We start from the raw sequence: 26,811 nt of genomic DNA on the forward strand, positions 1-26,811 counted from the left end.
GTGTATTACCTGAGGTTAGGAGTTCGAGACCAGCCTGACCAACGTGGTGAAACCCCATCTCTACTGAAAATACAAAATTAGCCGGGCGTGACGGCGCATGACTGTAATCCCAGCCACTCAGGAGGCCGAGGCAGGAGAATTGCTTGAACCTGGGAGGCAGAGGTTGCAGTGATCACCCCATTGCACTCCAGCCTGGGCAACAAGAGCGAAACTCTGTCTCAAAAAAAAAAAGAAAAAAAAAAAAGGAAAATCCTCTAACCCCGTTCAGCAATTTTTGCAATCCAGCCCTGCAGTCATAGCTAAAATTCTGAAACCATATAACGCCGGCAAGGAAGAGAATTTAACAAAGGCAAGTAATTTGCCTTACTAAGTTTTAAATCCTCTTATAACCTACCAAACTGTTGTCAGGCTCAGGAAAAAATATCGCAGGTGAAAATAGAAGAGAAAATAAGAATCACAGAAGAGGAACAAACACGCTGGAAGTGACTTAGTAAATGGAACTGTTTCTCTGAACAATTTTTTTTTTTTTTTTTTGAGACGGAGTTTTGCTCTTGTTGCCCAGGCTGGAGTGCAGTGGCACGATCCTGGCTCAATGCAACCTCCGCCTCCTGGGTTCAAGCGATCCTCCTGCCTCACCCTCAGGTGATCCACCCGCCTCAGCCTCAGACTCAGGTGATCCCGACCTCAGGTGATCCACTCCCCTCAGCCTCCCAAAGTACTGGGATTACAGGCGTGAGTCACCGCGCCCGGTGGGATTATTTCATTTTTACTAGAAGGCTCTATCTCCTGGGGGTGGGATGGGGTGGTGAGATCAATTCACCTGGAAGTGGAAGCTGGGAACCTGGTTTGAGTTCTGAGAGTTCTGGGGTCCAGCCCCTTATCTTGCTTTGCCTGGAGGGCTGAAGGACTGGAAATACTTTTGTTTTGGGGCTGGAACCGGGGCTGCAGTTTGGGAGGCGGTGGTAGTTTGGAAGAGGAGGTGGGGTCTGGTAAGCACTTTACCCGAATTGGGCAGTGGGAATTTGGGAATTGAGGACAGTGGGAAGCTGGTTCTGAGTTTTAAACTGGGGAGTGACAGATTAGAGCTGGATTTTTAGGAGTTTCTCTGTCTGCAGGTTTAGAAAAGACCCGGGTGGGAGGTAGGGCTGGGGTGAGGAGGGAGAGAAGTGGACGATCTGAGAGCTGAGGTGGGGTGGAGGGGAGAGCAGCGTGTCAGGGGCTCGGGATTCCGGCCCAGGCGGCCAGGTGGACAAAGATAGAGATGAGCTTCTTTCTCCGAACTGGGTTTGCTAACCTGTGACTGTCACTACTCCATGCTCCAGGGCACTTGGCCCAAGGGATCAAGCCTTTTGGGCACACAGATCCACCTGGAGCCCTGAAGGACCAGACAGGGACCTCGCCTTCTCTGTGTCCTTCCTGGGAAGGGGACTCCAGACCAACTGCCAGTCTTCCGTTTCCACCTCTCTGATGACCGCTCACCTCACCCTCCTTGGCATCTTTATTTCAAATGCTCTGTCCTTTTGTTTGCACGGGTTCCTGTGTCATATTCTGTGTTCCCATTTTTAACTGGAGAATAAGGGACTGCGTTATTCTACCCACAGGCCTGGCTGAGGGGATAGGGAGGCCGTGCCTACCTCCAAGGCTCTACGAAGTGAAGCAGGCGAGAATGTGCAGTCGTCGAGGCCAGAGGACCGGGCCTCAGCTTCTCCTTAAGACCCTGAGTCCTCCTCTGGGGACCACCCCGTTGTACCTGGAGGAGAAAATGCCCGCCCAGGAGGGAAGGGTTGGCCCCCAGAGAGCCCGCTGCGAAGTGAGTTTGCGCACTGCGGAGCGGGCGCGGGTGACTCCAGCGCGGCTCTGCCAGTCCGCGGGGCTGGCGGGGAGCAAGTTCGTGCACCGCGGGCTCTGCATGCAGAGGCGGGAAGCGCCCGCAGCCCGGCAGCCGGCCCCGCGGGAAGGCGCAGCCCGGGCTTCCGAACCCTGTGAACGAACGCGCAGGTTCCTGGTCTTCCCAATGGGCAGGAGTCGTCCTACCCGCCTGGGGTGGGAAGCCACATGGGGGCACTGCGCCCGGGAGCGGTCCCGGGTGCTTTCCAAATGCCCACCGCTGCTCTCATCCGTACCAGCGATGATCAAGAAGGGGCCTGGTCGCCCGGGGAGGTGCCCCGGCCCGACTCGACTCCGGGGACAACGCCGGGCGACGCCATCTGCGCAGGTCCCGGAGGGCCGCTTGTGTCTGTGTGCAGGGCGTGCCGTCTGTGGAAACGCGAGGGCACACTAGCACTTTCCTGTATGTATCATTGTACTTCAATTTTTAGGAAGTACATTAGGAGGGCCTGCACCAGCCAAATTCGGGGATTAAAGCTTTTAAGCGGGAAGCACGCGCCCCGTGCTGTCCCTTTAAAGCGTTGGGCCGGCCCGAGGCATTCTGGACGCTGCCGCTGCCCGTAGCGCTCCTCCGAGAGGCCGGCTTTGTGCGCTCGCCCCGCCCCCCGGACACCGCCCCCTCCCCTCGCGCACGCGCACTGCGCCCCCGCCGCCTGGCGCCCGCCCGAGCTACCGCCTCGTCGAGCTGAGTCCGCGCTCCCGCCCAGGCGGCGGCCGACGCGACGCCCCGAGCGCCCGGCCCCGCCGCCGCGGCCCGGCAGGTAAGCGGGTAGCCGCCCGGCCCGGGGAGCGCAAGGCGGGCAGGGGGGGGCCCCAGGAGCCCCCAAACCACCCCCGGGCGCCGCACGTGTTCCCCGCCGGGCCTCGGGCCAGGCCCAGCCCCGGGCGCTGCTCTAGCTGCAGCAGCCCCGCCCGGGACCCCCGCCCTGGCCCCTCGGTGGACGGCTGCGCGCGTAGCTCCCTCCACCCCGTCCGCCCCCACTCGCGCCCCCACCTCCGCTTCCCCGGCGGGCCGCTGACAAGGCCAGAGCGCCGGCACTGGGGCCTCTTTCCCGCAGGCGGCGTGCCCGGCCTCACATCGCCCCTCTTCCTCCTCTGCCCCTTGAAGGAAGGACCCCAGACCCACCAAGCCACTCAGTCCCTGGACGTGGTGCGCTTCCCCTCCTCGTAGAAACGCCCCCAGCCCGCTCCCGCCGCTCACCCCAACCCGAGGCAGCCAGGCTGCAGCTCGCTAGGTGGGGTCCTGGGGTGCGGGTCTTCGGTCCTGAACGGGGGGCCCACCGTGCCTCCTCGCGCGGGGCCGCAGACCTGTCCTGGCCGGTCTGCGAGAGCCATTTTGAGCGGTTACGTTCCGGGACCAAACTGAGGTCGGCCTGTTATTTATCGCTAACGACACTCCCTGCTGTCTCGCTTGCAAGTTTCCACTCACTCCGGTCCGTTTACCCATCTCCTCAAATGCTAGTTTAATCTGTGACCTGGGCAGGTGCTGTGCTAGCCGGTGGGGAAGACAGGTAAGCGAAGGACCCAGGCGGGAGCCTGTCCAGGATCTCAGAGCGGTAGAGCCGGGTTCCCACCTCTGTTGGGCCGGCCACCTGGCTGGTGTTGAAGATGCAGATTAATTCTTGTCTTTGCACACAGCGTGCTCTCCTGACTGCATGCCACAGGCAGGTTCCTGGGCTGGATCTCAGGGACTGAGAGACTCAGGAATCAGCCTGTGGCATGCAGTCCAGGAGGCCGTACTGAGATTTGGTTGCTGGGCTTCAGGTGGTCAGGCTTAGCTGGATGAAAAGCAGTGGCTGCTAGGTGGAGCCAGGCAGCAAGTGGTCTAGAGGCCACCTCCTCATCACCGTGCCTGTAACCTTGGCCCCCCCCCCTTTCCTCAGTATCAAGTCTCCAACCTTCCTGTTCCCTCAAAATGATTGTTCCACAGAGACACCTGGTTGTTCATGAAAATGCCAAGCCTTGGCCCGGCGCGGTGGCTCACGCCTGTAGTCCTAGCACTTTGGGAGGCTGAGGCGAGCGGATTGCCCGAGGTCGGGAGTTCGAGACCAGCCTGGGCAACATGGCGAAACCCCGTCTTTGCTAAAAATACAAAAAAAGTAGCCGGGTGTAGTGGTACGCACCGGTAATTCCAGCTACACGGGAGGCTGAGGCACAAGAATTACTTGAACTCGGAAGGTGGAGGTTGTAGTGAGCCGATATCGTGCCGCTGGACTCTTTGGACTCTGTCTTTAAAAAAAAAAAAAAGAAAAGAAAATGCCAAACCTAGACGTCACTACTGGGGTAGAAACTTGGCAGGTGTGTTGGGTTAAGAAATTGCATCTCTCCCCCTACCACCACCACCACCACCACGGAATTTTTCACTTTTTGGCCCAGGCTGGAGTGCAGTGGTGCAATCTTGGTTCACTGCTATCTCTGCCTTCCGGTTTCAAGCGATTCTCCTGCCTCAGCCTCCCCAAGTAGCTGGGATTACAGGGACCCGCCACCACACCGGCTAATTTCTGTATTTTTAGTTGGGACGGGGTTTCTCCTTGTTGGCCAGGCTGGTCTTGATCTCCTGGCCTCGGGATCTGCCCGCCTCCTGCCTTGGCCTCCCAAAGTGCTGAGATTACAGGCGTCAGTCACCACACCCAGCCACTGTATTCTTAAAAGTCAGGTTAAGGTTGTTTTGTTTGTTTCTTTTAAATGTTAATGTTTTTTGAGCCCAAAGGGTTGGGCAGGTTGGGCTTGAGCTGGGAGGGGCTGGGCACCTTTTTTGTAAGACCGTCTACCTGTTGTTCCTCACCTGAGGGCGTTTCCAGGTGTCTAGACTCACCTAGGTGAGTTGATGCTGATGGGAGCTGCTCGGCCCTCTGAGCTGCCTGTTTCGCCTTCTGTTCCTCTGGTGTTTCACTTGGGTAGGGCATGGCCACACTTCACTCAGCTTTTGCCCTGGCCTGGCTGTCTCACGCTAGGACCTTTGCAGTGGACTTTGCAGCTTTTTGCTTGGATTTCCCTAGTTCCTCTCTCTCCTTGTATTTGTCCAGCCTGCCAAGGAAAAGGCAGCAGTTGGGTTAAACTGGCATGGCCAGGTTGCACTGATGACAAGCACCACGTAGCTGGCATTTACTGAGGACAGGTTTTGTACTGGCACTTCGTCCCCTGGGCAGGTCTACAGGGCCTGTCCCTCCCCTCCCCCACTCTTGTACAGTACTCAGCCCTAGATGCAGTGCGCAGGGAATCTTTGCTGCAGGTGAAATGGAGCGGTGGCCACACCTGTTCTCTGCAAAGTGGGTGTTGTAATTTCTCTGCCTTCCTCTTGGATGAAGACTTTGAGACGCGCTTTTTGATGCCTTCCATTTCGCGTTAGTGTTACAAGCAGCCTGTGCAAGATTTCAGTTGAAAGCTCCAAGCTGGAATTTCCAGTGTGTAAACTCATTAGATGGATGGTGGCGCTAGCTTCCAGGATTCCGATGGCCAGTGGTATTTGCAAGCACGTCTCAGTGACTTTCCCTTTTAATAGTGCTGTCCCTCCTTTCTGAGTAACCTGTTGTGCTTTTATGAGACGTATTCAAGTAATGAATCTATTCCCGTGGTAGAGGAAACGAGCTGCTTACCGTACAGCTTTGGGGTCATTTTCACTGTCAAGGTGAAACCCATTGATCTGCAGTCTCTTTTCGTTCCCCTGCAGTGTGAGTCTTGCTCGTAGAATATCGTTGGTGGACTTGAGGCTGCTTTTCCAGAAGGCAGGACGTGGAAGTTCCAGCAGGCAGAGCATGCACGCGCCTGCAGCCTGTGCATGGAGGCGCTGGAGCCCACCCATGAGGCGTAGACCCCTGGTTGCCTGCGCCTGTGTTTTCAAACATGTCTGTGAACGTGATTGCATCACTTGGGGTGCATTTTAGGATTTGGATGTGCTGCCAAACTTCTACACTCTGAAGCTCAGTCGTCTGCCATTTGGCGTGTTAGCTTTCTGTCAGGAAACCTTTTGCCGTTCTTTTTTTAATGTGTCCAGGACTCTTTGAAGAAAATTGCATTTTATGTGCACACACTGCTGCATTCCTGCCGACTTCTGGATGACAAAATAAGAGGCGCCCTTGAGGGTGAGGTCTTTCATTATGATTACAAAAGGGGTGAGCACAGGGGTGTCAGCAGAGCAGCTGGAAAGTATTAGCAAGGACTTCGGGTCATGAATAGGCTCCTCGATTTGGAATGGTTTGTTTGCCGCGGGGCTCAATATGGTACTCAAATGTTTTTCTTTTCATCCTTTTTCCTGGAAATCAATTTTTAAAAATATGGTTGGTTTCTTGGCTTCCTGTTCTGCATCTCCCTCAGCAGACTACCTCTGTCACCAGGTCCCTCCGTCCACGTTCCTTGTGCGGCCAGCGTCAGAGCCATGGCAACGGAGGAGAAGAAGCCCGAGACCGAGGCTGCCAGAGCACAGCCAACCCCTTCGTCATCCGCCACTCAGAGCAAGGTGCGTGCCCAGGGGCTCCTTGGGCGCCTTCCGGGGGCAAATACGCTTAGAGATTCTTGGAAACATTTCAAGCTCATAAGCCTTGTCTTCCCTACTGAGTTAAATGTCACTGCTAATTTTGATTTACTGACCACATACCTAGTGAATGCTTGTTACCTGCTGTGTCAGGGATCCCCAGTCTGTCACCTGGAGGAGGGAACAGATTCTCGGTCCTGATTGTGAGAGTCTCTAGGACCCAGAAAAAAATCTCTCCATAGTTGCCCCCACCCCGACTGCGATCCTGAGGCACAGGCAGATCTGCAAGCCCTCCTGTAGACCTTTAGCAAAGGGAGCAGGGCCTCGGCTGTGTGTGGGGTGGGGGCGGTGGGACGCTGGACCAAGGCCGGAGCTGGTGGGGGCCTCCTGTGTTGTAGCAGGGTCAGAGGTGGGCTTGAGGTGGGGTGATCCATTGAGGGGGCCTCAGATGTTTCTGGCTCGGCTGGTGCTGTTGGTACTGAGTTTGGGGACTACAGAAGAGGAGGTCTTGTGGGGAAGTCGTGGGCTCAGATTCAGATGTGTTCCACTTGAAAGGTGACGTCCGCATAGGGATTGGTAGAAGGCACTGGGCATGTGGATTTGGAGCTCTAAAGATCTGAGCTGAAATTAAATGGTGGAGTCACAATCCAAACTGGTCACGAGTGGAACGCACAGTGGTGGTAACTTTTCGCTAACTGGTCTCTCCTGCAGCCTACGCCCGTGAAGCCAAACTATGCTCTAAAGTTCACCCTTGCTGGCCACACCAAAGCAGTGTCCTCTGTGAAATTCAGCCCGAATGGAGAGTGGCTGGCAAGTTCATGTACGTAGCACTGAGGTCCTTAGTTGCTGGGAAAGGCGGTCTGAGCTGCAGACAACAAACCGGAGAGGGGGTGGCTGGCTTCCTCACCTGCCGCTGGGGGGCTGTAGCAGGTGGGCGTGTCTCCTCCTAGAACTGTGACCTTAGTGCCGGTTGGAATTGCCCGTGGGGGCCGGGCATGGTGGCTCACACCTGTAATCTCAGCCCTTTGGGAGGCTGAGGCGGGTGGATCACAGGGTCAGGAGTTTGAGAGCAGCCTGGCCAGTATGGTGAAACCCCATCTCTACTAAAAATACAAAAAAAAAATTAGCCAGGCGTGGTGGCACATGCCTGTAGTCCCAGCTTTTGGGACGCTGAGGCAGGAGAATCACTTGAACCTGGAAGGTGGAGGTTGCGGTGAGCCGAGATCATGCCACTCCACTCCAGCCTGGGCACAGAGCGAGACTCCCTCTCAAAAAAACGAAGAAAGAAATAGAAGAAGTTGCCCATGGGCCCTTGGAGGGAGGGGAAGGGGACTGGTCCTCTCGGGAATGTGGCCCTGCCGAATGGATTCTGAGCCATGTGGTTCATGCTGATCATCTGGGGCTCATGTGGGAAAAGCCCAGACTTTGGATTCTGGATGACTGGACAACTGTGTCCTGCTCTTAGCCTCAGATCCTTTTGTTTTCTTTCAGCCGCTGATAAACTCATTAAAATTTGGGGCGCGTATGATGGGAAATTTGAGAAAACCATATCTGGCCACAAGCTGGTAGGTTTCAGCCCTGTGCGATGACGTTGACTGTTGAACAGGGTGGCTCCTAGTGATCAAGGGGTCAGGGCTGCTTCGGGAGCTGTGGGTTCAGGTTTAAGTTTCCCCATTGCTTTTTTAGAGTTATTTGCATCTTGAACTTTTAACGCAAATACCTTTGACTCCCACGGAGGAGTGTCTGTGAGGCTGGCAGAGCTGCGGAAAGCCTGCTGTTTTCCTCCAGGGCCGTGTGTCTTTTGTAAGGTTAATGCTAGTGAGAAGACTTCCTGAGGGCAATGGGGATGTTTGGGATTTTGACCTTTTGCTAACCGGTCCTACTTTGTCCTGGCAAGTTACTGACCCTGTTTTTTCTCCCCAAGGGAATATCCGATGTAGCCTGGTCGTCAGATTCTAACCTTCTTGTTTCCGCCTCAGATGACAAAACCTTGAAGATATGGGACGTGAGCTCGGTAAGCAACACTCAGTGCTCCTCTCCAGGGGAGACCGGCAGCGGGGCACAGGGCGGATGGTGGGGACTGAGTTGACTGCTCGGTAAGCAGCACTCAGTGCTCCTCTCCAGGGAAGACTGGCTGCAGGGGCACGGGGTGGGGGCGGGTGGGGGAGGTGGAGTTGACTTCGGGGAACAGCCAGTCACTGGCGGGGCATCCGGCATGCTCTGAGCTGTCAGGCATTGATGAATGTGATCTGACACTTATGTTTGGGGAAATAAGCACTGGAATAATACTAATAATACTCTTGTTTTAGGGAAAGTGTTTGAAAACCCTGAAGGGACACAGTAATTATGTCTTTTGCTGTAACTTCAATCCCCAGTCCAACCTTATTGTCTCAGGATCCGTGAGTGTGGCCGGGGTGTCTTCCCTGGGGGAGGTGGTGTTGGATGTTGGGAAGGCTGTTGAACTTGCTTATAGCCACTGTGGAGAAGGCAGGTGGGGCCCGAGTCCTTTCTGTGCTGTGTGTGGGGAGGATGGACTGGTGGCAGGTCTTGGGTTCCGGGGAGGTTTGCCCCTTCTCCTTCCTGTAAAATCACTGTCATTTCTTCTTGTGTGTTCAGTTTGATGAAAGTGTGAGGATATGGGATGTGAAAACAGGGAAGTGCCTCAAGACTTTGCCAGCTCACTCGGATCCAGTCTCGGCCGTAAGTCCCGCTGACACAGACGGGGTGGTGTCCGGCGCTACGTGCCTCTGACGCTGGATGTGGCCAGCTGTCTCCCCGAGGGGCGTAAGCCTGGACGTTGCCTGGGCCTATCTGATTCCTGCTGTCATGCCACAGTCTAGAGCAATCAGGTTGGAGGCTGGGACCTGAGAGATGAGTCCTGTGTGCAGTAGAGGGATGGCAAGGGGGTGGTGAGGTGTCAGTGGGGTGCCCTGTGGTGAGCACCAAGGGGCCTTTCGTGCAGGCTGGGTGGGGGTGGGCAGTGGCCACAGGCGTTCAGAGGGTAGTGTACCCTGAACTGATGCATGGGACAGGAAGGGCGGCCAGGCTGAGAAGGGTGCTGGGAGTGGGAGTGTAGGTGAAGTGTGAGTTTTGAGTGGAGTTAGCTCTGGGCAGGGATGGCCCAGTCCTGGTGAGAACCGTTGGAAGCTGGAGCTCTGGAGAACAGGCTTTGCCCAGGAACACATCCTGCCATTTTGCTGTTGCTGTGCCACTGTGCAAAACAAATGACCGAGAGGCTGAGCATAGTGGCTCACACCTGTAATCTCAGCACTTTAGGAGGCCGAGGTGGGTGGATCACTTGAGGTCAGAAGTTTGAGACCAGCCAGGCCAACATGGTGAAACCCCGTCTCTATTAAAACTACGAAAATTAGCTGGGCGTGATGGTGGGTGCCTGTAATCCCAGCTCCTGGGGAGACTGAGGCAGGAGAATCGCTTGAACCTGGGAGGCAGAGGTTGCAGTAAGCCGAGATCGTGCCACTGCACTCCAGCCTGGGCACCAAGAGCAAAACTCCGTCTAAAAAGAAGAAAACAAGAACAAATGGCCGAGAGTTAAAGTACGCAGTATCACAAACCACTCCATTTCAGAGTGGCCAGAAGGTTCTTTTGTTAACAAAGTGCATGAGGCAGTTTCTAGGCCAAGCCTGCCCTTCGTTGAGAAGCGGAAGGAAAGGTGGATGCAGCGTTTGTCCCATACTGCCCGCCAGTGTGGCATTCACTTTCTGTCGTCTTGGTGGTGAATGGGTTTAAGCATTTTTACCCTTGCAAGGCTTTGCCCGAGTGAGATGGCAGGCGAAGCCCTGGTACTGACTGGATGGGTAGTGTGTCAGGCCAGGGCGGGGCTGTGGGGTCTGAGCCCCGCAGATAACCGGGCCACAAGGCCCTCGCAGGCCCAGTGTCACCGCTGCAGGGAGGCTGTTTGCTGTGGGGATGTCATCATGTGGCCCTGTGCTTGTGGCTGTGTGCTCGTGGGCCCAGCCCCTTGGTGCCAGTCCCCTGCCCTCCAGGGCACCTTGGGTCACAGTCAGCAGAACTGACTTTCAGACTGGGCTGACAAATGAACACTTGTGAAGTAACCTGAGAAAGGGGTTCACTGGTGGCCTTTGAGTTGGAAGAAAGAATTCCGTGAGCATCCTAGAGGTCAAAGACAGGTGGGACTCGCAGGTGATAGGCAGGATTTTAAAAGTCTTTTTCCTACAAAAGTAACGTTTGCTCATAAAAAAACAAAAACAAAAACAGGTTGGGTGCCATGGCTCCCACCTGTAATTCCAGCACTTTGGGTGGCTGAGGCAGGAGGATCCCCCGAGACCAGGAGTTTGGGACCAGCCTGGACAACATAGTGAGACCCTGTCTCTATACAGAAAGCAAAAAATTAGCCAGGCGTGGTGGTGTGTACGTGTGGTCCCAGCTACTTGGGAGGACAGGGTGGGAGGATTGCTTGGGCCCAGGAGTTTGAGGCTCTGGTGAGCAAGATGGTACCACTGCACTCCAGCCTGGGTGACAGAGTGGGACCCCATGTCTTAAAAAAAAAAAAAAAACTACAAAGGTGAGCAAATGTAGGAAGTAGAAAATGAATCCCCTGAGTCACCCCTGGGGTCAGCTGCCGGGAGGTGGAGTCGGTCCCTCTGTGGTCTTCTACTTTGCTGTTTTAGGTGCGTGTTTTCCAGCGTAGCTCAGTGCTGTCCTTTAAGTAACTGGTACTGCACCGCAGCTGCTGCTCTGTAGCCGCCTCCACTGCAGAGAGGTTTGTGGGGGCTTTGTTTTTTCTTTTTCTTTTTTTTTGAGATGGAGTCTCGCTCTGTTGCCCAGGCTGGAGTGCAGTGGTACGATCTTGGCTCACCGCCACCTCTGCCTCCTGGGTTCAAGCGATTCTCCTGCCTCAGCCTCCCGAATAGCTGGGATTACAGGTGCCCACTGCCACGACTGACTAATTTTTGTATTTTTACAAAAAAATACAAAAAAAAAAAAGAGACAGGGTTTCACCATGTTGGCCAGGCTGGTCTCGATCTCCTGACCTCAAGTGATCCACCCGCCTGGTCCTCCCAAAGTGCTGGGATTACAGGCGGGAGCCACCGTGTCTGTCCTGGGGCGCCTTTGATGTCCACGCACATCTATACCCTTGGACTGCTGGTGTGGGCCTGCTGTGTGAGCGGGGACTGTGCCAGTCCTCTCAGTGGGTGCTTATGTGGAATTCGCACTTGAACAAAAAGGAGTGCGGCGAACATCCCGTTTGCATCTGTGGCCGTTCGTGCAGGACGACTTTGGAGGGAAATACAGTAGTCAGGGTATGTGTTTAGCTTTTTGACAGGTATATTTTGGAGCTTTAGAGACTTCGAGGCACGTGACCCCCTGCTTACTGCCTCCCGTCCCTGTCCCATCTCTGGCCAGGGTTTGCCCTCTCTGGCCAGGGCTCCTCGGCTGAGGGCCGCTGCCGACCGCCGTCAGCCACAGCCCTCGCGCCCTCGTTGCACCTGGGACCTGTGTTTCTCCTGCCCTGGAGCTTCTGCTACTGCTTGTCTGCCCAGGTGGACTCCACAGAGCCCTTGGAGTGCTCCTTGGCTAGGGGCCTTGCCATCCCCTGCTGGGTTCTGGCTGATTGCCTTATCTGTTTCCTTTTTGTTTTAATATTTATTTTTTTATTTATCGAGATGGAGTCTCGCTCTGTTGCCCAGGCTGGAGTGCAGTGGCGCGATCTTGGCTCACTGCCACCTCCTCCTCCTGGGTTCAAGTGATTCTCCTGCCTCAACCCCCCTGAGTAGCTGGTACTACAGGTTCATGCCACCACGCCTGGTTAAGTTTTGTATTTTTTGTAGAGCCAGGGTTTCACCATGTTGGCCAGGCTGGTCTTGAACTCCTGGCCTCAAGTGTTCCGCCCGCCTCGATTTCCCAAAGTGCTGGAATTACGGGTGTGAGCCACCGTGTCCGGCCTCTCTGATCTACTTCCTAGCACTGAACTCTTGTGGCAGCCTTCTGCTGGAATGCAGGGGATGGGCTGTATTGCCCCTTGCACCTGAATGTGAATGGAATGGCAGAGCTGGGCCATGTTTGCCAGTGGGTAGTATTCGAATATGGTTAAGAAGCTGAACAAAGCAAAGCATGGAGTTGGCCTTGTGAGTTTTGGGGACTTGTTTTGTCTTGTTATCATCCATCGTAATGGTCTCAAGAAAAGACTTTTTTTGCACATTAAAGGCAGGGACGAATGTGGTTAGATGGATCCCTGTGAGTTAGAAAAGTACTTTGAGAGTCTGCCGACCAGATGGTTATGGTTAGGCACCTGGCACCGTGAGAGCACCCTGTCAGAGCAGAAACAGGTACTCCCCCCTCTGGGTCTGCTGAACATCGAGGGCCGCAGCACCCAGCATGCCCAGCATGGAGGCTGCCATCCGCGTGATGGCCCAGAGCTCAGGCCTGTGTGAGGTACCTGCAGATTTCAGAGACCTGGCAAAAAAAAAAAGTGTCTTGTAATAACTTTTTGTGTTGATTGCGTTGAAATAATATTTTAGATACATTGGGTTACATGTTATCAAAGTAATTTCACTTGTCTTTTTCTTTTTTTTTTTTTTTGAGACAGAGTCTCACTCTGTCGCCCAGGCTGGAGTGCAGTGGCCGCATCTCAGCTCACTGCAAGCTCCGCCTCCTGGGTTTACGCCATTCTCTTGCCTCAGCCTCCCGAGTAGCTGGGACTACAGGCGCCCGCCACCTCGCCTGGCTAGATTTTTTTTGTATTTTTTTTGGTAGTGACAGGGTTTCACTGTGTTAGCCAGGATGGTCTCCATCTCCTGACCTCGTGATCCGCCCGTCTCGGCCTCCCAAAGTGCTGGGATTACAGGCTTGAGCCACTGCGCCCGGCCCACTTGTCTTTTAAGCTTTTCTAATGTAGCTTCTAGAACAATTACAATGACACATGTGGCTGGCAGACTCTCGCAGAGTCTGGCCTAGTGCTTCTCCGGGTGTGCAGCAGCAGGCAGCATGCCCCGGGGACCTGTTCGAAATTTACGTTCTTGTACTCTCCCACCTGGACTGGTCAAATCTGAAGCCCTGGGGATGGGGCCTTGCAGTCTGCCGTAGCAACTCACAGGTGCCTTTGATACGTGTGGATTTGCCTCTGGGGACACATGGCAATGTCTGGAGACATTTTTGGTTGTCACAACTATAGGCATCTAGTGAGTAAAAGGAAAGGTTGCCACTGCACAGAGGCAGCACCACCCCTTCCCCCCCGGACGAGTCTGGTCTAAAATGTCAATAGTGCCAAGGCTGGGAAACTCCAGTCTGGACAGCAGAAGCAGACAACCTCAGTCCCATCCCCAAATCATTAAACCATGGCTTCCTCGTGTGACTTGGCTTCACCCAGGAAATGTATCAGCACCGATAGCCTGAGACAATACCGTTTCCAAAGGTGCTGTTTGCTTGTGAGAAGGCTTATCCTTGGCTGGGTGCAGTGGCTTATGCCTGTACTCCTAGCACTTTAGAAGATCAAGGTGGGTAGGCCGGGCGCGGTGGCTCACGCCTGTAATCCCAGCACTTTGGGAGGCCGAGGTGGGCGGATCACAAGGTTAGGAGATCGAGACCATGGTGAAACCCCGTCTCTACTAAAAATAGAAAAAATTAGCCGGGCGCAGTGGCGGGCGCCTGTAGTCCCAGCTCCTCGGGAGGCTGAGGCAGGAGAATGGCGTGAACCCGGGAGGCGGAGCTTGCAGCGAGCCGAGATTGCGCCACTGCACTCCAACCTGGGCGACAGAGCGAGACTCCGTCTCAAAAAAAAAAAAAGAAGATCAAGGTGGGAAGATCATGTGAGCTCAGGAGTTCGGGACCAGTCTGGGCAAGATAGGGAGACCCTGTTTCTCTTATTAAGAAAAAAAAAGGGCGGGGCACGGTGGCTCACGCCTGTAATCCCAGCACTTTGGGAGGCCAAGGCGGGCGGATCACGAGGTCAGGAGATCGAGACCATCCTGGCTAACATGGTGAAACCCCGTCTCTACTAAAAATGCAAAAAATTAGCCGGGTGTGGCGGCGGGCACCTGTAGTCCCAGCTACTTGGGAGACTAAGGCAGGAGAATGGCGTGAACCCCGGAGGCAAAGCTTGCAGTGAGCCGAGATCGCGCCACTGCACTCCAGCCTGGGCGACTGAGCGAGACTCCGTATCAAAAAAAAAAAAAAAGGGTGGGCGCGGTGGCTCACGCCTGTAATCCCAGCAGTTTGGGAGGCCGAGGCGGGCGGATCACGAGGTCAGGAGTTCAAGACCAGGCTGACCAACATGATGAAACCCCGTCTCTACTAAAAAAGAAAACACAAAAATTAGCTGGGCATGGTGGTGTGTGCCTGTAATCCCAGCTACTCAGGAGGCTGAGGCACGAGAATCACTTGAACCCGGGAGGCGGAGGTTGCAGTGAGCTGAGATCGTGCTCCAGCCTGGGTGACAGAGGGAGACTCTTTCTGAAAACAAACAAAAAAAGATACCTCAGTTTTTTTTTTTTTTCCTCGCGATCAGGTAAGAAGCAGTCATGTCCATGACTTGAAAGTAAGTTTTTGTCTCTTCTCCCTCTCCTTAATTCTTAGGTTCATTTTAATCGTGATGGATCCTTGATAGTTTCAAGTAGCTATGATGGTCTCTGGTAAGTGAAAATATTTTACTTCATTAAGCAATGAGTACTTTACTAAGGGCCAGCCCTTGCACCGTTCCTGCATCTGGGGGTACAGCAGTGACGAAAGCCCCAAGTCCTTAACTTCCGAAGCTTCTCTGCTGGCCACACTGCAGACGTGCTAACAGATACGCAGTGCAGTTTCGGGGTTGGCAGCACAGGTGGCGAGGCGGCGTGCCTGGGAAGATGTCCTTGCTGTTAGGGTGGGTCAGGGAGGGCCTCTCCATCAGACTTCAGCTCCGTGTAGACGCTGACGTGTGCTGTTCACACGCTCGTGGAAAAGGGGTGTTTGGACCCCTTGAGGTGAAAGCTGTGCTGCTCTGGGAGGATGCTGAGTGTGCCACCATGCCCGTGAGGACGCGTCACCATGCCGGGCAGGCGAGCCCGAGCGGATGGCAGTGTAGAGAAGGGCAGGAGGAAGAGTGACGGACGGTCTCCTGCGGAAAGCCCACCTAGGTCTCAGCAGATGTTTGTAGTGCCGGGGCTTGGTGATCTGTGTCCAGCACTCCTCGGGAGACACCAGGGCAGTGGAGAAGTAGAGTTAACGCAGCGAAATGTCTGATGGGAGCGAGTGTGGGGAGTGGAGTGTTTGGGTTGTGTTTTGGGTGTGGGGCGGAGAGCATCATAACTTGTTCAGATTGGTCACTAGGGAGGAGGGGGACAGGGGCAGCCACTGGTGGAATTGAAGATCTTACTAGGACTTCCTGCAGGGAGCCCTCAGGTGGACACGCACACTTGAAATCTGTTTCCTGGTCTGACTCCCCAGTGACTGTTGGCAAGGAGATCCCCAGGGGTCACAGTCTGTAGTCGCCATGCATGACCTCCCGTCAGTTTTGAGTAGACGGGTCTGGTGGGAGAGGGTCGTAGTCGAGTTGCACCCGACCACCAGCCCTGCCTCCCATGGGCTCTGCAGCACACACTTCCGGGCCATTGCCTCGCGAGGATCAAGATGCAGTTGCAGCACTGTGATGGCGTTTGGGGCTGAGGTCACTGGAATGTGCTGTGGCAAAAATTAGGTCATCTGGAGCCCAACATTGGCCAGTAGTGTCCACGGTTAAAGCCACTGTTTACACTTGACCATTGACCAGCTTATTATAAAGGATACAATTCAGGAACAGCCAGAGGGAAGGGGTGCACAGGATGAGCTATGGGGGAGCATGGAGCTGCCAGGGCCTCTGGTGCCACCGTCTCGGCACCTCTGTGTGTGTGTCACCAACAGAAGTGAGCACGGGACAGTCTCAGAATTACTCATGGACCCGGCTCTAAGAACTTTCTAAAGAAATCAGAAAAAGTACACCAAGGAAATGAGGAGGGAAATGGAAAACAAATGAGACCATTGATGATACAAGGTGTGTTCTTCGATGAGGCTGGTAATGAAAACCTTTTAAGCCCCATAATGGGAAAAGCAAAATAAGCAAGATTTTAACTAGGAAGTGGGTGGAAGCACTGCAGGGGGAGGAAGCGGTCGTCAGAAGACTCTCATACAGGCTGAGCAGTGCCTCAGCTCCAGCAGCGAGCTCGGCTACAGCTCCTAAAGCGGCCCCGGGCATGGCACCTTGAGGGACCAGTCACCGCTGAAGAGACTGGAAAAGGGGATCGAAGGCCTAAAAAGAACATCATTCCCTGTGACTTTATACCTGAATCCAGTTAAATAGCGGACAGACCACAGGCGGGAGGGAGCTCCCTGGCTCATTTTCTCGGATTTAGCATGACCTTGCTACCTGAGCCTTGATTGCTGGTCCCAGAGGAAAACCACAGAGGGCAACTCACTGGTGAATGTTGATGCCAGGATTCCAGAGGAAGTAGCAGCCTCCTGAGCCTACCGTGCACAGAAAGGAATTCCCACAGCCAAGTAATGCAACATTCGTTATTGAATAATGAAAGGATTATCACGTAAACATCAGGACAAGTAATTCAACATTCGTTATTGGATAATGAAAGGATTATCACGTAAACATCAGGAAACCTATGATCTAATTCTGCCGACAGATTAAAGGCGTTAAATGTCCCTGTGATTAATCAGTAGAGGTCAGAAAGGCGCCTGATCGATCATACCCAGCAGCCAACCGTTTGGCGAGATAGAGCAGTATTGTTGACGTCTTACTGGTCACTAACAATTTTCACATGTGGTGACACGCTAAAACTATTTCTGCGAAAATCCAAAGCGGGACAGGTGTGCGTGTTTCCCGTGTTACTCAGCATTGTTGGGAGTTTCTAGTTAGTATAAGAAAATGAAAAAATAGTCCTATGAAAGTTGAAGAGAGATACACATCTTTGTAGATATGTTTGCATGTTTTCAAATATTTAAATGCCACCAACACTGCTTTTCAAATACCCATTTAACCCTGTGACGTGGGTACTGTCAGCGTTGCTTTTCAGGCAGGGACACGTACCACGGTCTCTCAGTTGGTCAGCGCAGGACCCAGACCCCATGTCAGCTCTGGAGTCTGGGCCTGGAACCCCCAGCCCTGCTGGCTACGTGGTGTGATCTCGCATTTAGTGCCATCAGTGCTTGAAAATTGACTGTTTTTCTCTCTACTAGGAATTGCCAGCTAGAAGAAGGGAAAAATGTTTCCATTTTAACTGTGACAAAAATGCTAAGATGTTTAAGAATGTGGCTAGCAAGAAGGAGCAGGACCTATGCAGGAAATGAGAAACGGAACTGAAAGGACACACGGGGGTCAGGTCTTGAGGGTTAGGAGATGAGGCGGCTCCGGAGAGGCCCTCCTGCAGTGATTGCGGAGCTAGAGGACGTGAATTTAAGATCCATGGGGCAGCAGGATGGAGCTGTTGCTGAGAGAATTGAGAAGATGCACAGTTGGGAGGAGAGTTGCTGCTTCTGGGTTTTAAAACCCTGGGTGAAGTGACTGAGGTCCAGTGTGGTCTCGTCCCTGGATTATCGAAGTGTGGGCAGAACAGGAGGTGGGTGTGCAGAGCAGAGAGCTCCCGGGGCGTTCCCAGAGGTGGCTTCTCCGTGGTGAGAGATGGGAGGGGCCGTGCATGGCAGCTATGGGATCTTGTGCTTGGGAATGGCTTGTCCACGTCTGCCCTGAGCCTGTGCTCCGCTGCTGGCATCTGTGCAGTACAATTGTGGGTGCTAACACAGTGGATTCTGCTTACAGAATGTGTCTGTATTGGCGGAAATCACCGAAACCCCGAAATTGGAATAATGTAAATGCCTGGCTCGTCCCTTCTGGGAATAGTCCAGAAGACTGCTTACGATACTCTTAAATTTTTGTTTTGAAAGAAGCCCTCTCATTCCTGGCATGTGTTTGCGTGAGCGTGGGCAGACGCCTGCGAGAAGCACTGGGCTGCTGCTGTCCCTCTCCTTGGCCAGGGAGAGTGGAGAGAGCAACAGGCTCCCCCTCTGTGTTGGGGTAAACCACAGCTTGTGTAGGAGAGATCCAGGGGTACCCCACACATGGTCTGCGTGTGTGTAGTGTGTGTGGACTGTTGATGTTTGTATGGACAGTGTTTAGTCTTTGTCCCTAGAATATAAGAGAATGACTATTAAACGGGTGAAGCATAACTTTTAAAAAAGGATAGGGAAGGCTGAGCGCGGTGGCTCACGCCTGTAATCCCAGCACTTTGGGAGGCCGAGGTGGGCGGATCATGAGGTCAGGAGATTGAGACCATCCTGGCTGACATGGTGACACCCCATCTCTATTAAAAATACAAAAAAATTAGCCAGGCGTGGTGGCGGGCACCTGTAGTCCCAGCTACTTAGGAGGCTGAGGCAGGAGAATCGTGTGAACCCAGGAGGCGGAGCTTGCAGTGAGCCGAGATTGCTCTACTGCACTCCAGCCTGGGCAACAGAGCGAGACTCCGTTTCAAAAAAAAAAAAAAGGAGAGGGAAGCATGCTAGTCCTAAAACTTAGATCTGATTCCCAGCAGCCTGCGTGAGATCGTAACTTGTTTGCTTACACTTTTTTGTTCTCTTTGCTTCGAAGTCGCATCTGGGACACCGCCTCAGGCCAGTGCCTGAAGACGCTCATCGGTGAGTGTGGCTCTTTGCGTGGAGGCTGGGTCTGGGGAGGGCCTCCCCTGCTGGGTCCCTGCCCCTGTTCTTCACCAGCTCCTCCTTCCTCCTCTGCCCTGGGTCTGCCCCTGTAGGAGGAACCTTCCTCCTCGTCCGACCGTTCCGCCAGCTCCTTCTGACCGCCCACTGGCTCTGTTGCTCCTTCTGGTGAAGTTTTCCTGCCGTGGCCTTTCTTCTCTTGGGCCAGTTTGGGGCTCCTCGGCCTGTGCTGTCAGGCCTCACTCGGTCCTCTGCTCACTAGCGTCCTCTGGGCACACCCATCGCCTCCTGGCTTCAGGCCCCTGCTGTCGTGCCAGCCTCTTGGATCATTCCTTGAGTAGACAGGCTGAGCACCTGCCTATCTGCTGGGGTTGCTGCCGAGGTGGATGGAGGTGCACTGGGGGCGTGGAGAACAGGCCCGAGGTCTTCACGCCTCGGCGGGAGGAGAGGAAGGAGGGTCATGGCGTGGCCTGGATGGGAAGGCCAGGTGCCGGGCAGGGTGTGGCCTGAGGGTCTGTGACGGCCCGGGGTTCCCAGCCGCCCCTTGCAGAGACTGCAGAAAGGAGCGGAGGGGTTTGCATCTGGGGAGTGTAAAGAAGCCTAGGTTAGACGTGTGGGATGGGGCACACCTTAAAGAGGGAGCTGGGTGGTGAAGATGGGGGATGGACCCCCTGTGTGGGGAGGCACCCCGTTTGCACTCTTCTTCCCCCTAGTCTGTCGTAGCCCGCTGGCCCAGCTGACACCAAGCCCCACAGACAGGGAGGCTTTCAGCGGCACGAATGTGTTTCCCCACAGTCCAGGAGGCTGCAGTCAGGATCGAGGAGGCCTCTTCCTGACTTACAGGTGCTGCCTTACCCTGGCTTCACACTGGTGTCCCTGGTGCCTCTGTGTGTCCAAATGTCCTCTCGTAAGGACACCACCCTGGGGCCTCATTTTCACTCTGCTGCCTCTTTGAAGGCCTCGTCTCCAGTACACTCACCTCTGAGACTCTGGAGGCCTGGGCTTCAGCATGAGTCTCCTTGCCACGGCAATCTACGTAGCTTCCTGCCTTGTGGGGCCAGCCTTTTGCCATGCATCCCTCCTGAGCGAGATCACACCGTCCTTGGTGTCTCCTGAACGGGCCACCTGTGCTCAGCTGTGTGTGCCACTGTTGTGTGAGCGCACGTAACCCTCACGGCCACCTGCCAGGAGGGGTGTTGTTCTCACCCTGCAGAGAGGCCCATTCACTAGCCCAAAGCTCCACAGCAAGCAGGTGCAGGGACCGGGATTCCAGCCTGGGCACAGGTGGTTTTGGGCACCCCTGAGCCCAGGGTGGGGATGGAGGGGTTGCTGCATAGCAGTTTTTACGTCGGCATCTCCTCAGGTCTAGTGAGTTAGGTCTTTCTGGACTTCACTAAGACAGGTCGGCTGATGCGTTCCTTCCCTGTGAGCTCTGCCCAGGCAGCCTGGGTTAGGCATGCAGACACATTTGCCCTTAGCTGTGTTAAGGGAGCCTGGCCCCTGGCCCTCACGGTGGCCTCGGCCTGCCTGGCCGTGTGATGTGGGGTGCCCCTGAGGGAGGGCCTGCGTGGCCTCACAGAGTCTCCCATGCCTTTTCAGTGTGTGTGACCGGGCTGAGGGAGCGGAGACGCCAGGTGCCTGGCGAGGCCAGGCGTCCCCGTGGTGGTAATGCCGAGGGCCGCGCCCTTCCCGGTGCTCGGGACACACCAGCGCGTGCACATGGTCGTTGGTGGCGGGGAGGGGGGGATCCCTGATGGGGCCTAGGGGTGGGGCCTGCACCAGGACACACCTTCCTTGAGATTCCCCCCTCCTCACTCGGGTGAGGGGAAACGCCTTCCTCCGGTTGTGAGGGTTGTGGGGTTGTTAGGGCCTGAAAACTCTGACCTGTACATCGACAGCTTCTGGGAGCCTTAACTCTTTCAGCTGTGTGAGAAAAAGTGACTCTACTCTGCCCCCAGGGCTGCAGGGTCCAGCTGATAGGCCTGGGGCATTAGCTGTGGGTGTGACAACAAGCAGATGGGTTCTGTGGGCGCGAATGCCCCTTGCGTCGGTAAATTCTTAAAGGAGAATTTCCAAGGTGACTTCCCCAGCCCTCTTTGCTGCTGGTGGAGTCGTCCCTCTGTTAAGTTGGGCATTCGCCAACCTCGTCCATCCCCTGTGAGGCAGGTGATTCCTGAGAATGCCCACTGCCCAGTGCCTGAGGAGGCCTGTATTCCTAAAGTCCTGGTGTCAAGGGGCCCCCGGGGCCATGGGCTTGAGGTGTCAAGAAGCTGCTCACGGCTGGTGTGCGTGGCTAGGCCACCCTTCGGGGCACCGAGGGGTGGTGGTGCTGGCACTGGTGGTGGTGGCCGACCTCACTCAGATGTCGCATGTGGGGGACGGGGAGCAGGTCCCACCTCCTGTCCCTGCCCAGCTGTCAGCACCCGCCCCGTGTCACCTGTCCATTTTTATTGCAGATGACGACAACCCCCCAGTGTCTTTCGTGAAGTTCTCCCCGAACGGCAAATACATCCTGGCCGCCACGCTGGACAAGTGAGTACTGTGTGGGACCGTGGGGGCGGGCGTGTGGCCTCCCCAGCCAGAGACACCTGCTCACCAGCGTGAGCCTTCGGAGAGCATGTCGTGGGCTTGGCACGGGACCCAGGCTCCTGCTGGAGCTTTGGCTTCTGGGTGCCCATCCCTTCCCGAGGCTGAACCTCAGGTCCGACTAAAGGAGGATTTAGGGTCGGTTTTCTGGTTGAGCGACTGTGGCCGGGGCAGGCCTAGCCATCCCGCATGAAGGAGTAGGTGGTCCGGGGTCCTCCAACGCCCTTTCTGGTTCTGACCTCTGAGGACCTTGGTTTTACCTCTCACAAAGCCGCCGCCCTCCCAGACTGTTCTCTAAGCTCCAGCTTTCCCATGCGTGCAGCCTCAGCCCTGTGGGTCCAAGGCTGGGCCCCGATCCTCTGAGGGCTGTGTGATTGGGTGGTAAAACCTGTTCTGGATGTTTCCAGAACCAAGAGGACTTCCTCACCCTTTTGAGGATGACCTGAGTCAGGGACGATAACACCCGTCAGCGTCCTGTTAAAGTCTCTCTTGGAACTGCAAATACTTGCGGCTCTCACACCGTGGCTCCCCCACGCCAAGTCACTGGACTCTGAGCCTGAGGGGCCCCCACCCTGACGGGGAAGGGGCTGCATCCCCGCTGGCTTTTGCACCTGGCGCTGATGGTGGCCGTGACGCAGTGGCTGCAGAGTTGGGCGTGGGGACAGAGGGACGCCTCCGGCCGTGCCGCCTCACCCCTCTCTCTATCTTGCAGCACTCTGAAGCTCTGGGACTACAGCAAGGGGAAGGTGAGCTCCCGCAGGCTCGGGCCCCCGTTGTGCGCCGTCCCTGGGTCATGGCCTCTGGTGGGGACAGAGTGGCCCCGCTGATGACAAAGGAGAGGAGCTCAGAGAGCCATTTCCACTGGGTTTGGTGTGGATTCCTGAAAGACCTGGGTATTCGTAGGGTGGCAGTCTGCAAGTTAAATCTTCGATCGTGTGGGTTTTGTACTTGTACTTTTCAGAAATAAGTGTAGTCAGTGGTGAAACGCCTTGCTTAGAACATAGAATTATACAAAATCAAGGGGATCCATGACTCTGTGACCAGCCTGTCCCTTCCTGTTTCAGTGCCTGAAGACGTACACTGGCCACAAGAATGAGAAATACTGCATATTTGCTAATTTCTCTGTTACTGGCGGGAAGGTGAGTCTTATGACCTTGAAGCGTCTCACGCGTTCCCAGCTTACTCTCCCAAGAGGGCACACCTGTTACAGGTTGCTTTACACTCAGACGCTTTTCTCTGCCCACACAAGAAATTTCCGTTTCAACCAAAGTGCGCTGCGCCAAGTGCCGGGGACACCTTGTCCCGTCTGTTTCTAGGTCCAGCTCCTTAATGGAGGCAGGCAGCCTGTTGCCGGGTTCTGCAGGCAGTGCTTGGCCGATGCCTTCCGAGGGGGGTTGGGACCCCACAGGTGGAGCTCGGCGGCTCAGGGTGTCCCTGGGTGGGTGCGCTGGCTCCGAGGCTGTCCACCCGCCCCAGCACGGAGGGGACTGTGTTTTCCCACCCACCCACACTGGTCTCGATGCTGCTTAGACTGGGGTGACTCTCGGGCAGCATGTGTGTGACACACAGACTCAGGAAAGGGTGACCTGAGAAGCATCTTCCAGCCTGGAAGCCTCTCCTGGGGCAGGATGTGCCTGGCTTCTTTGAGCGAGGCCCGTGCTGGGGTAGAGCAGGCGGGGCTGTGCTGTCTGCATTGGGGGAGGAAGCCTCAGGCCTGGCTGGAGGGCAGGCAGGGCTTTTTGGTTGAGTTCAGCCAGGCAGCCACCAGCGGGGTGGGCGTGGGGCGGGGCATAACCGGAGATTCTGCCCCTTCCACATGCACGAGTGCTGACCTGCTTTTCCTTGCCCTGTTTTCCCTGCTTCTTGTTACTTAGTGGATTGTATCTGGCTCAGAGGATAACCTTGTTTACATCTGGAACCTTCAGACGAAAGAGATTGTACAGAAACTACAAGGCCACACAGGTGAGGGCCTGTGCTCCTGCAGCCACTGGCTGCTGTTGATGGGAGGACAGTTCCTGTAGGCGAAGCGTGGTCTGCCCGTAGGGTGCTGTCGTCTTCCCCTTCCCTCCTCAGCCCTCTGCTGGCTCCGTTGAGGAGCCGCTGCTAAGAGCTCTTGCCCAAGGCATGGAGCTGGTCACTGTGCTGCCGACTCGGACCCAGGGCTCCTATCTTGAACCCTGTTTCTTCCTGTTCTGCTGGGTATTCTGGTCCGGAAGGTGTGTGTGGCTGTGGGACTTTAGGTGGGTGTAGCGTGTCCCACTTCACGGCAAGCTCCATTTCCTGGGCCAGGGACAGTGAGGTCATCGCTGCCCCATCCTGGAGGCTCTGGCTCCTTTCGGATACCTGTTCCCTCTCCCAGAGAGACCCCCGCTGCATGCAGGCCTAGTGGGCTCCACAGCGGTGCTGGTTCCCAAGCGACCTGGGGTTGCCCCTCCCTGGGTCCTGGCTGCCCTCTGCAGCCACCACTGCTTCCTCACCCTCTGGCCCTGCATTTCCGTGTCTCATGGGGCCTGTGGGAGCATGGCGGGCAAGCCCTTGTGGAAGTTGGGGGAGGTGCTGCTTCTCCCTCCACCTGAGCAGCTTCACCCAGCCTGGGGTCAGCACTCATGCTCCACGGCGGGCCTGGGCCTTCCTCCGGGTCCTCGCCGGCGTTCTGGGGTTCCTTTGGTTTATGTAGAAGTTGTAAACTGTGATTTGATGTGGCCGACCTTGCACCAGCCTGTTAGATCTGACCGCCCTGCTCGGGTGGCGGACTTGTCCTCGCTGTGACAGAGCCAGCCCTGTGGAGCGCTCTGAGGTTCAGCATCGGTGGGAGGCGGTGGCAGTGGGCGGCTCAGGGGCCAAGGAAAAGAGGGACATTGTCGATAAAGGACTGACGACCGTGAGGGGTCTGACTGGGGTCCTTGTGCACGCTGGCCTCTGAGCCAGTCCTGCCGCCACGCTCCTCCCCGTGGGTGCCGAGCCGCTGCTCGTGGGGGCATGCGGGGTTCCTGGTCTGCAGGCAGGGCTGACGCTCCCTGCGGCCTCCTGCCCCTGCCCCCCAACCGGCTGTCGCCCTGGTACCAGCTGCTGTCCCCTTGCTCCCCTCCGCTGGGCTCCCTGTGTCGAGGGTGGGCAGCAGGTGCTTGTCCTGAGACCTCCTGGGTGGTGTGCAGGAGCTACCAGCGTTTCTGGGGAGAGGTGGAGCTCAGTCTGGGATGGCGCCCAGGGCGCAGGGATGGCTGTTTCTGACTGTGTCTTTGTTTTCAGATGTTGTGATCTCAACAGCCTGTCACCCAACAGAAAACATCATTGCCTCTGCTGCGCTAGAAAATGACAAAACAATTAAACTGTGGAAGAGTGACTGCTAAGTCCCTTTGCTCCTGCCCGCGAGAGACTGTCGGGACGTTGACCCGGATTGGCAAGAAACATGGTGTCTTGGAGGTGGTCCCCAGGGTCTGCGCCTGGGGGTCAGGACAGGGCCTGATTTGAGCCTCCTCTTTGAAGATGATTTGGCCGAGCGGAAGGTGTGGACCACCGGAAAGTTCTAAAAGTTGCTGGTGACATTTCTTGCCAATTCTAACACTGTCTAGGGAAGAGTTCCTAGTCTATTGTGTTCAAACAGTCAACAAAAATTTTTAATTTTTTATTACAAAAGGGTGAAGTTCAATTTAACATGCGTTGTGTTTTTTCAGTAAACGTTCTGTATCTTTTTGATATTCCATGACCCAGTGCACGCCGTCACCGCCACCGTGGCCCCGCCAGCTGGCCTCCCGTTTGGCCTAGGGCCCTGACTCCTCCATTCCTGCCAGTAGCCGTTGCTAGTGTATTTTCGTCTTTCTGGAAAACAGCATTGTGCGGTTGTTTTCCGTGTAAAGAGCCGTTTGTGTCTTGGGAGCTTGCGGCCCACACGTCGACAGCACAGTCATCGCGCACGACGCTCCTGTTTGTCTCAGTGTCCCTGCAGCAAGCAGCACCACAGACTGTAATAAAAGGTGGGGTTTTGTGAATGGTTGTGGCAAGTGAGTCCTTGTGAAGCTCGGTTCCATGTGGCTTTCTTGGAGAAAGGCTCCCCTGGGGCAAGAGGGCGGAAGGTTTCTTCGGAAAGGAGGTGCCGAGGCTGGCCGCGCCTGCTCTCTGAGGACGCCTTCCTCTCGAGGTTCACTGTTCAGTGTTGCTGGGGGAGGAGCGGGGGTGGGGAGGTTGTTAGTTGCGAAGGAGCCAAGCTCCTGATGGGCTCCCGTTGGGATGTGGGGGATGCCTGTGGCATGGGAAGGCTCCCTGAGCCCTTCAGTCCAGGTCAGATGCCAGTGGGACTGATGCGCCCTATGAGGGCTGCAGGGCCAGCGCTGCCCTTCCGCATCCTCGAGGGGTTGGGTGCTAAGCGCAGGCCTCACTGTCCTTGCCGGAACCCTCACTCGCCCGCCCACTCCTCTGTGCTCCTGGCGGTGTGGCTTCCTGGTGCTCACCTGCACAGCGGTTTACAGCGGAGGCCGAGCTGGTACCTCTGGGGAGCGAGGCTGAAACCTGAGCTCCGTGGAGACCGTTGTGGGCTGCCACACACAGGGCGGAGCAGGGTGGCCGACGGCACAGGCGCCTGGGTCTGTCCCACGGGGCAGGGCTTTGGGGTGGGGTAGGCTGTGATGCTCTGGGAAGCCAGCTTGGGTCCTGGGTCTACAGAGGGCCCTGGCCCCGCAGCCCAGCCAGCTCTGCCTCTCTCAGGGCCTGGAGTCCTGGGGGAGCCCAGCCAGCTCTGCCTCTCTTAGGGCCTGGAGTCCTGGGTGAATCCTGCAGGGTTTTGGTTGCACCGGCCCAGGGAGGAAGCGGGGCTGTCAGGTGGGCTCTCCTGAGGGTCCTGCAGTGGCAGAGGTGAGGCGGGGATTATCCGAGGCATCTGGAGATGTATGTCCTGTGGTTTCCCTTGCCCCTCTGTTTCTGATGAGGTGTACGGATGAGTGACCTGCGCTAAGAAGTGAGTTGCCACAGTGAAAATGGGTTGGTTTTTGTCTTCGACGCTCAGGGTCTGGGCGCCTCACATTTGCAGTCTGTTGTGACAGACACGGGGAGCTCCGCGTGCCAGCCTGCGGCTGCCCTGCTGTGGGGGTCCTGGGGGCGGCGAGCCTCCTTCAGTCTTGTTCTGGGGGGGATGGCCCACTCCGGGGAGGGGGTGTGCTGTGCTGAGCGCTGTATCCCTGAATATAGTTTATTTTTTCTACATTTGAATTCTGTTGTAG

General features: G+C 55.7%; 1 protein-coding gene across 1 annotated transcript; it reads left to right on the forward strand.

The window, feature by feature from the left end:
- The first annotated feature begins 2,522 nt into the window (after window positions 1-2,522).
- WDR5 (WD repeat domain 5) lies at window positions 2,523-25,587 on the forward strand. The gene is made up of 14 exons (XM_008005740.3): window positions 2,523-2,648; window positions 6,222-6,343; window positions 7,070-7,178; window positions 7,850-7,923; window positions 8,283-8,372; window positions 8,668-8,757; window positions 8,975-9,058; window positions 14,912-14,967; window positions 18,945-18,991; window positions 21,469-21,544; window positions 22,311-22,344; window positions 22,663-22,737; window positions 23,473-23,560; window positions 24,848-25,587. Exons 2-14 carry the CDS (start codon window positions 6,263-6,265, stop codon window positions 24,946-24,948), a joined length of 1,005 nt encoding a protein of 334 aa, XP_008003931.1. The 5' UTR covers window positions 2,523-2,648; window positions 6,222-6,262; the 3' UTR covers window positions 24,949-25,587.
- Window positions 25,588-26,811: the final 1,224 nt, after the last annotated feature.

This window comes from Chlorocebus sabaeus, chromosome 12 (assembly GCF_047675955.1).
Source record: "Chlorocebus sabaeus isolate Y175 chromosome 12, mChlSab1.0.hap1, whole genome shotgun sequence".
Taxonomy (NCBI): Eukaryota; Metazoa; Chordata; class Mammalia; order Primates; family Cercopithecidae; genus Chlorocebus; species Chlorocebus sabaeus.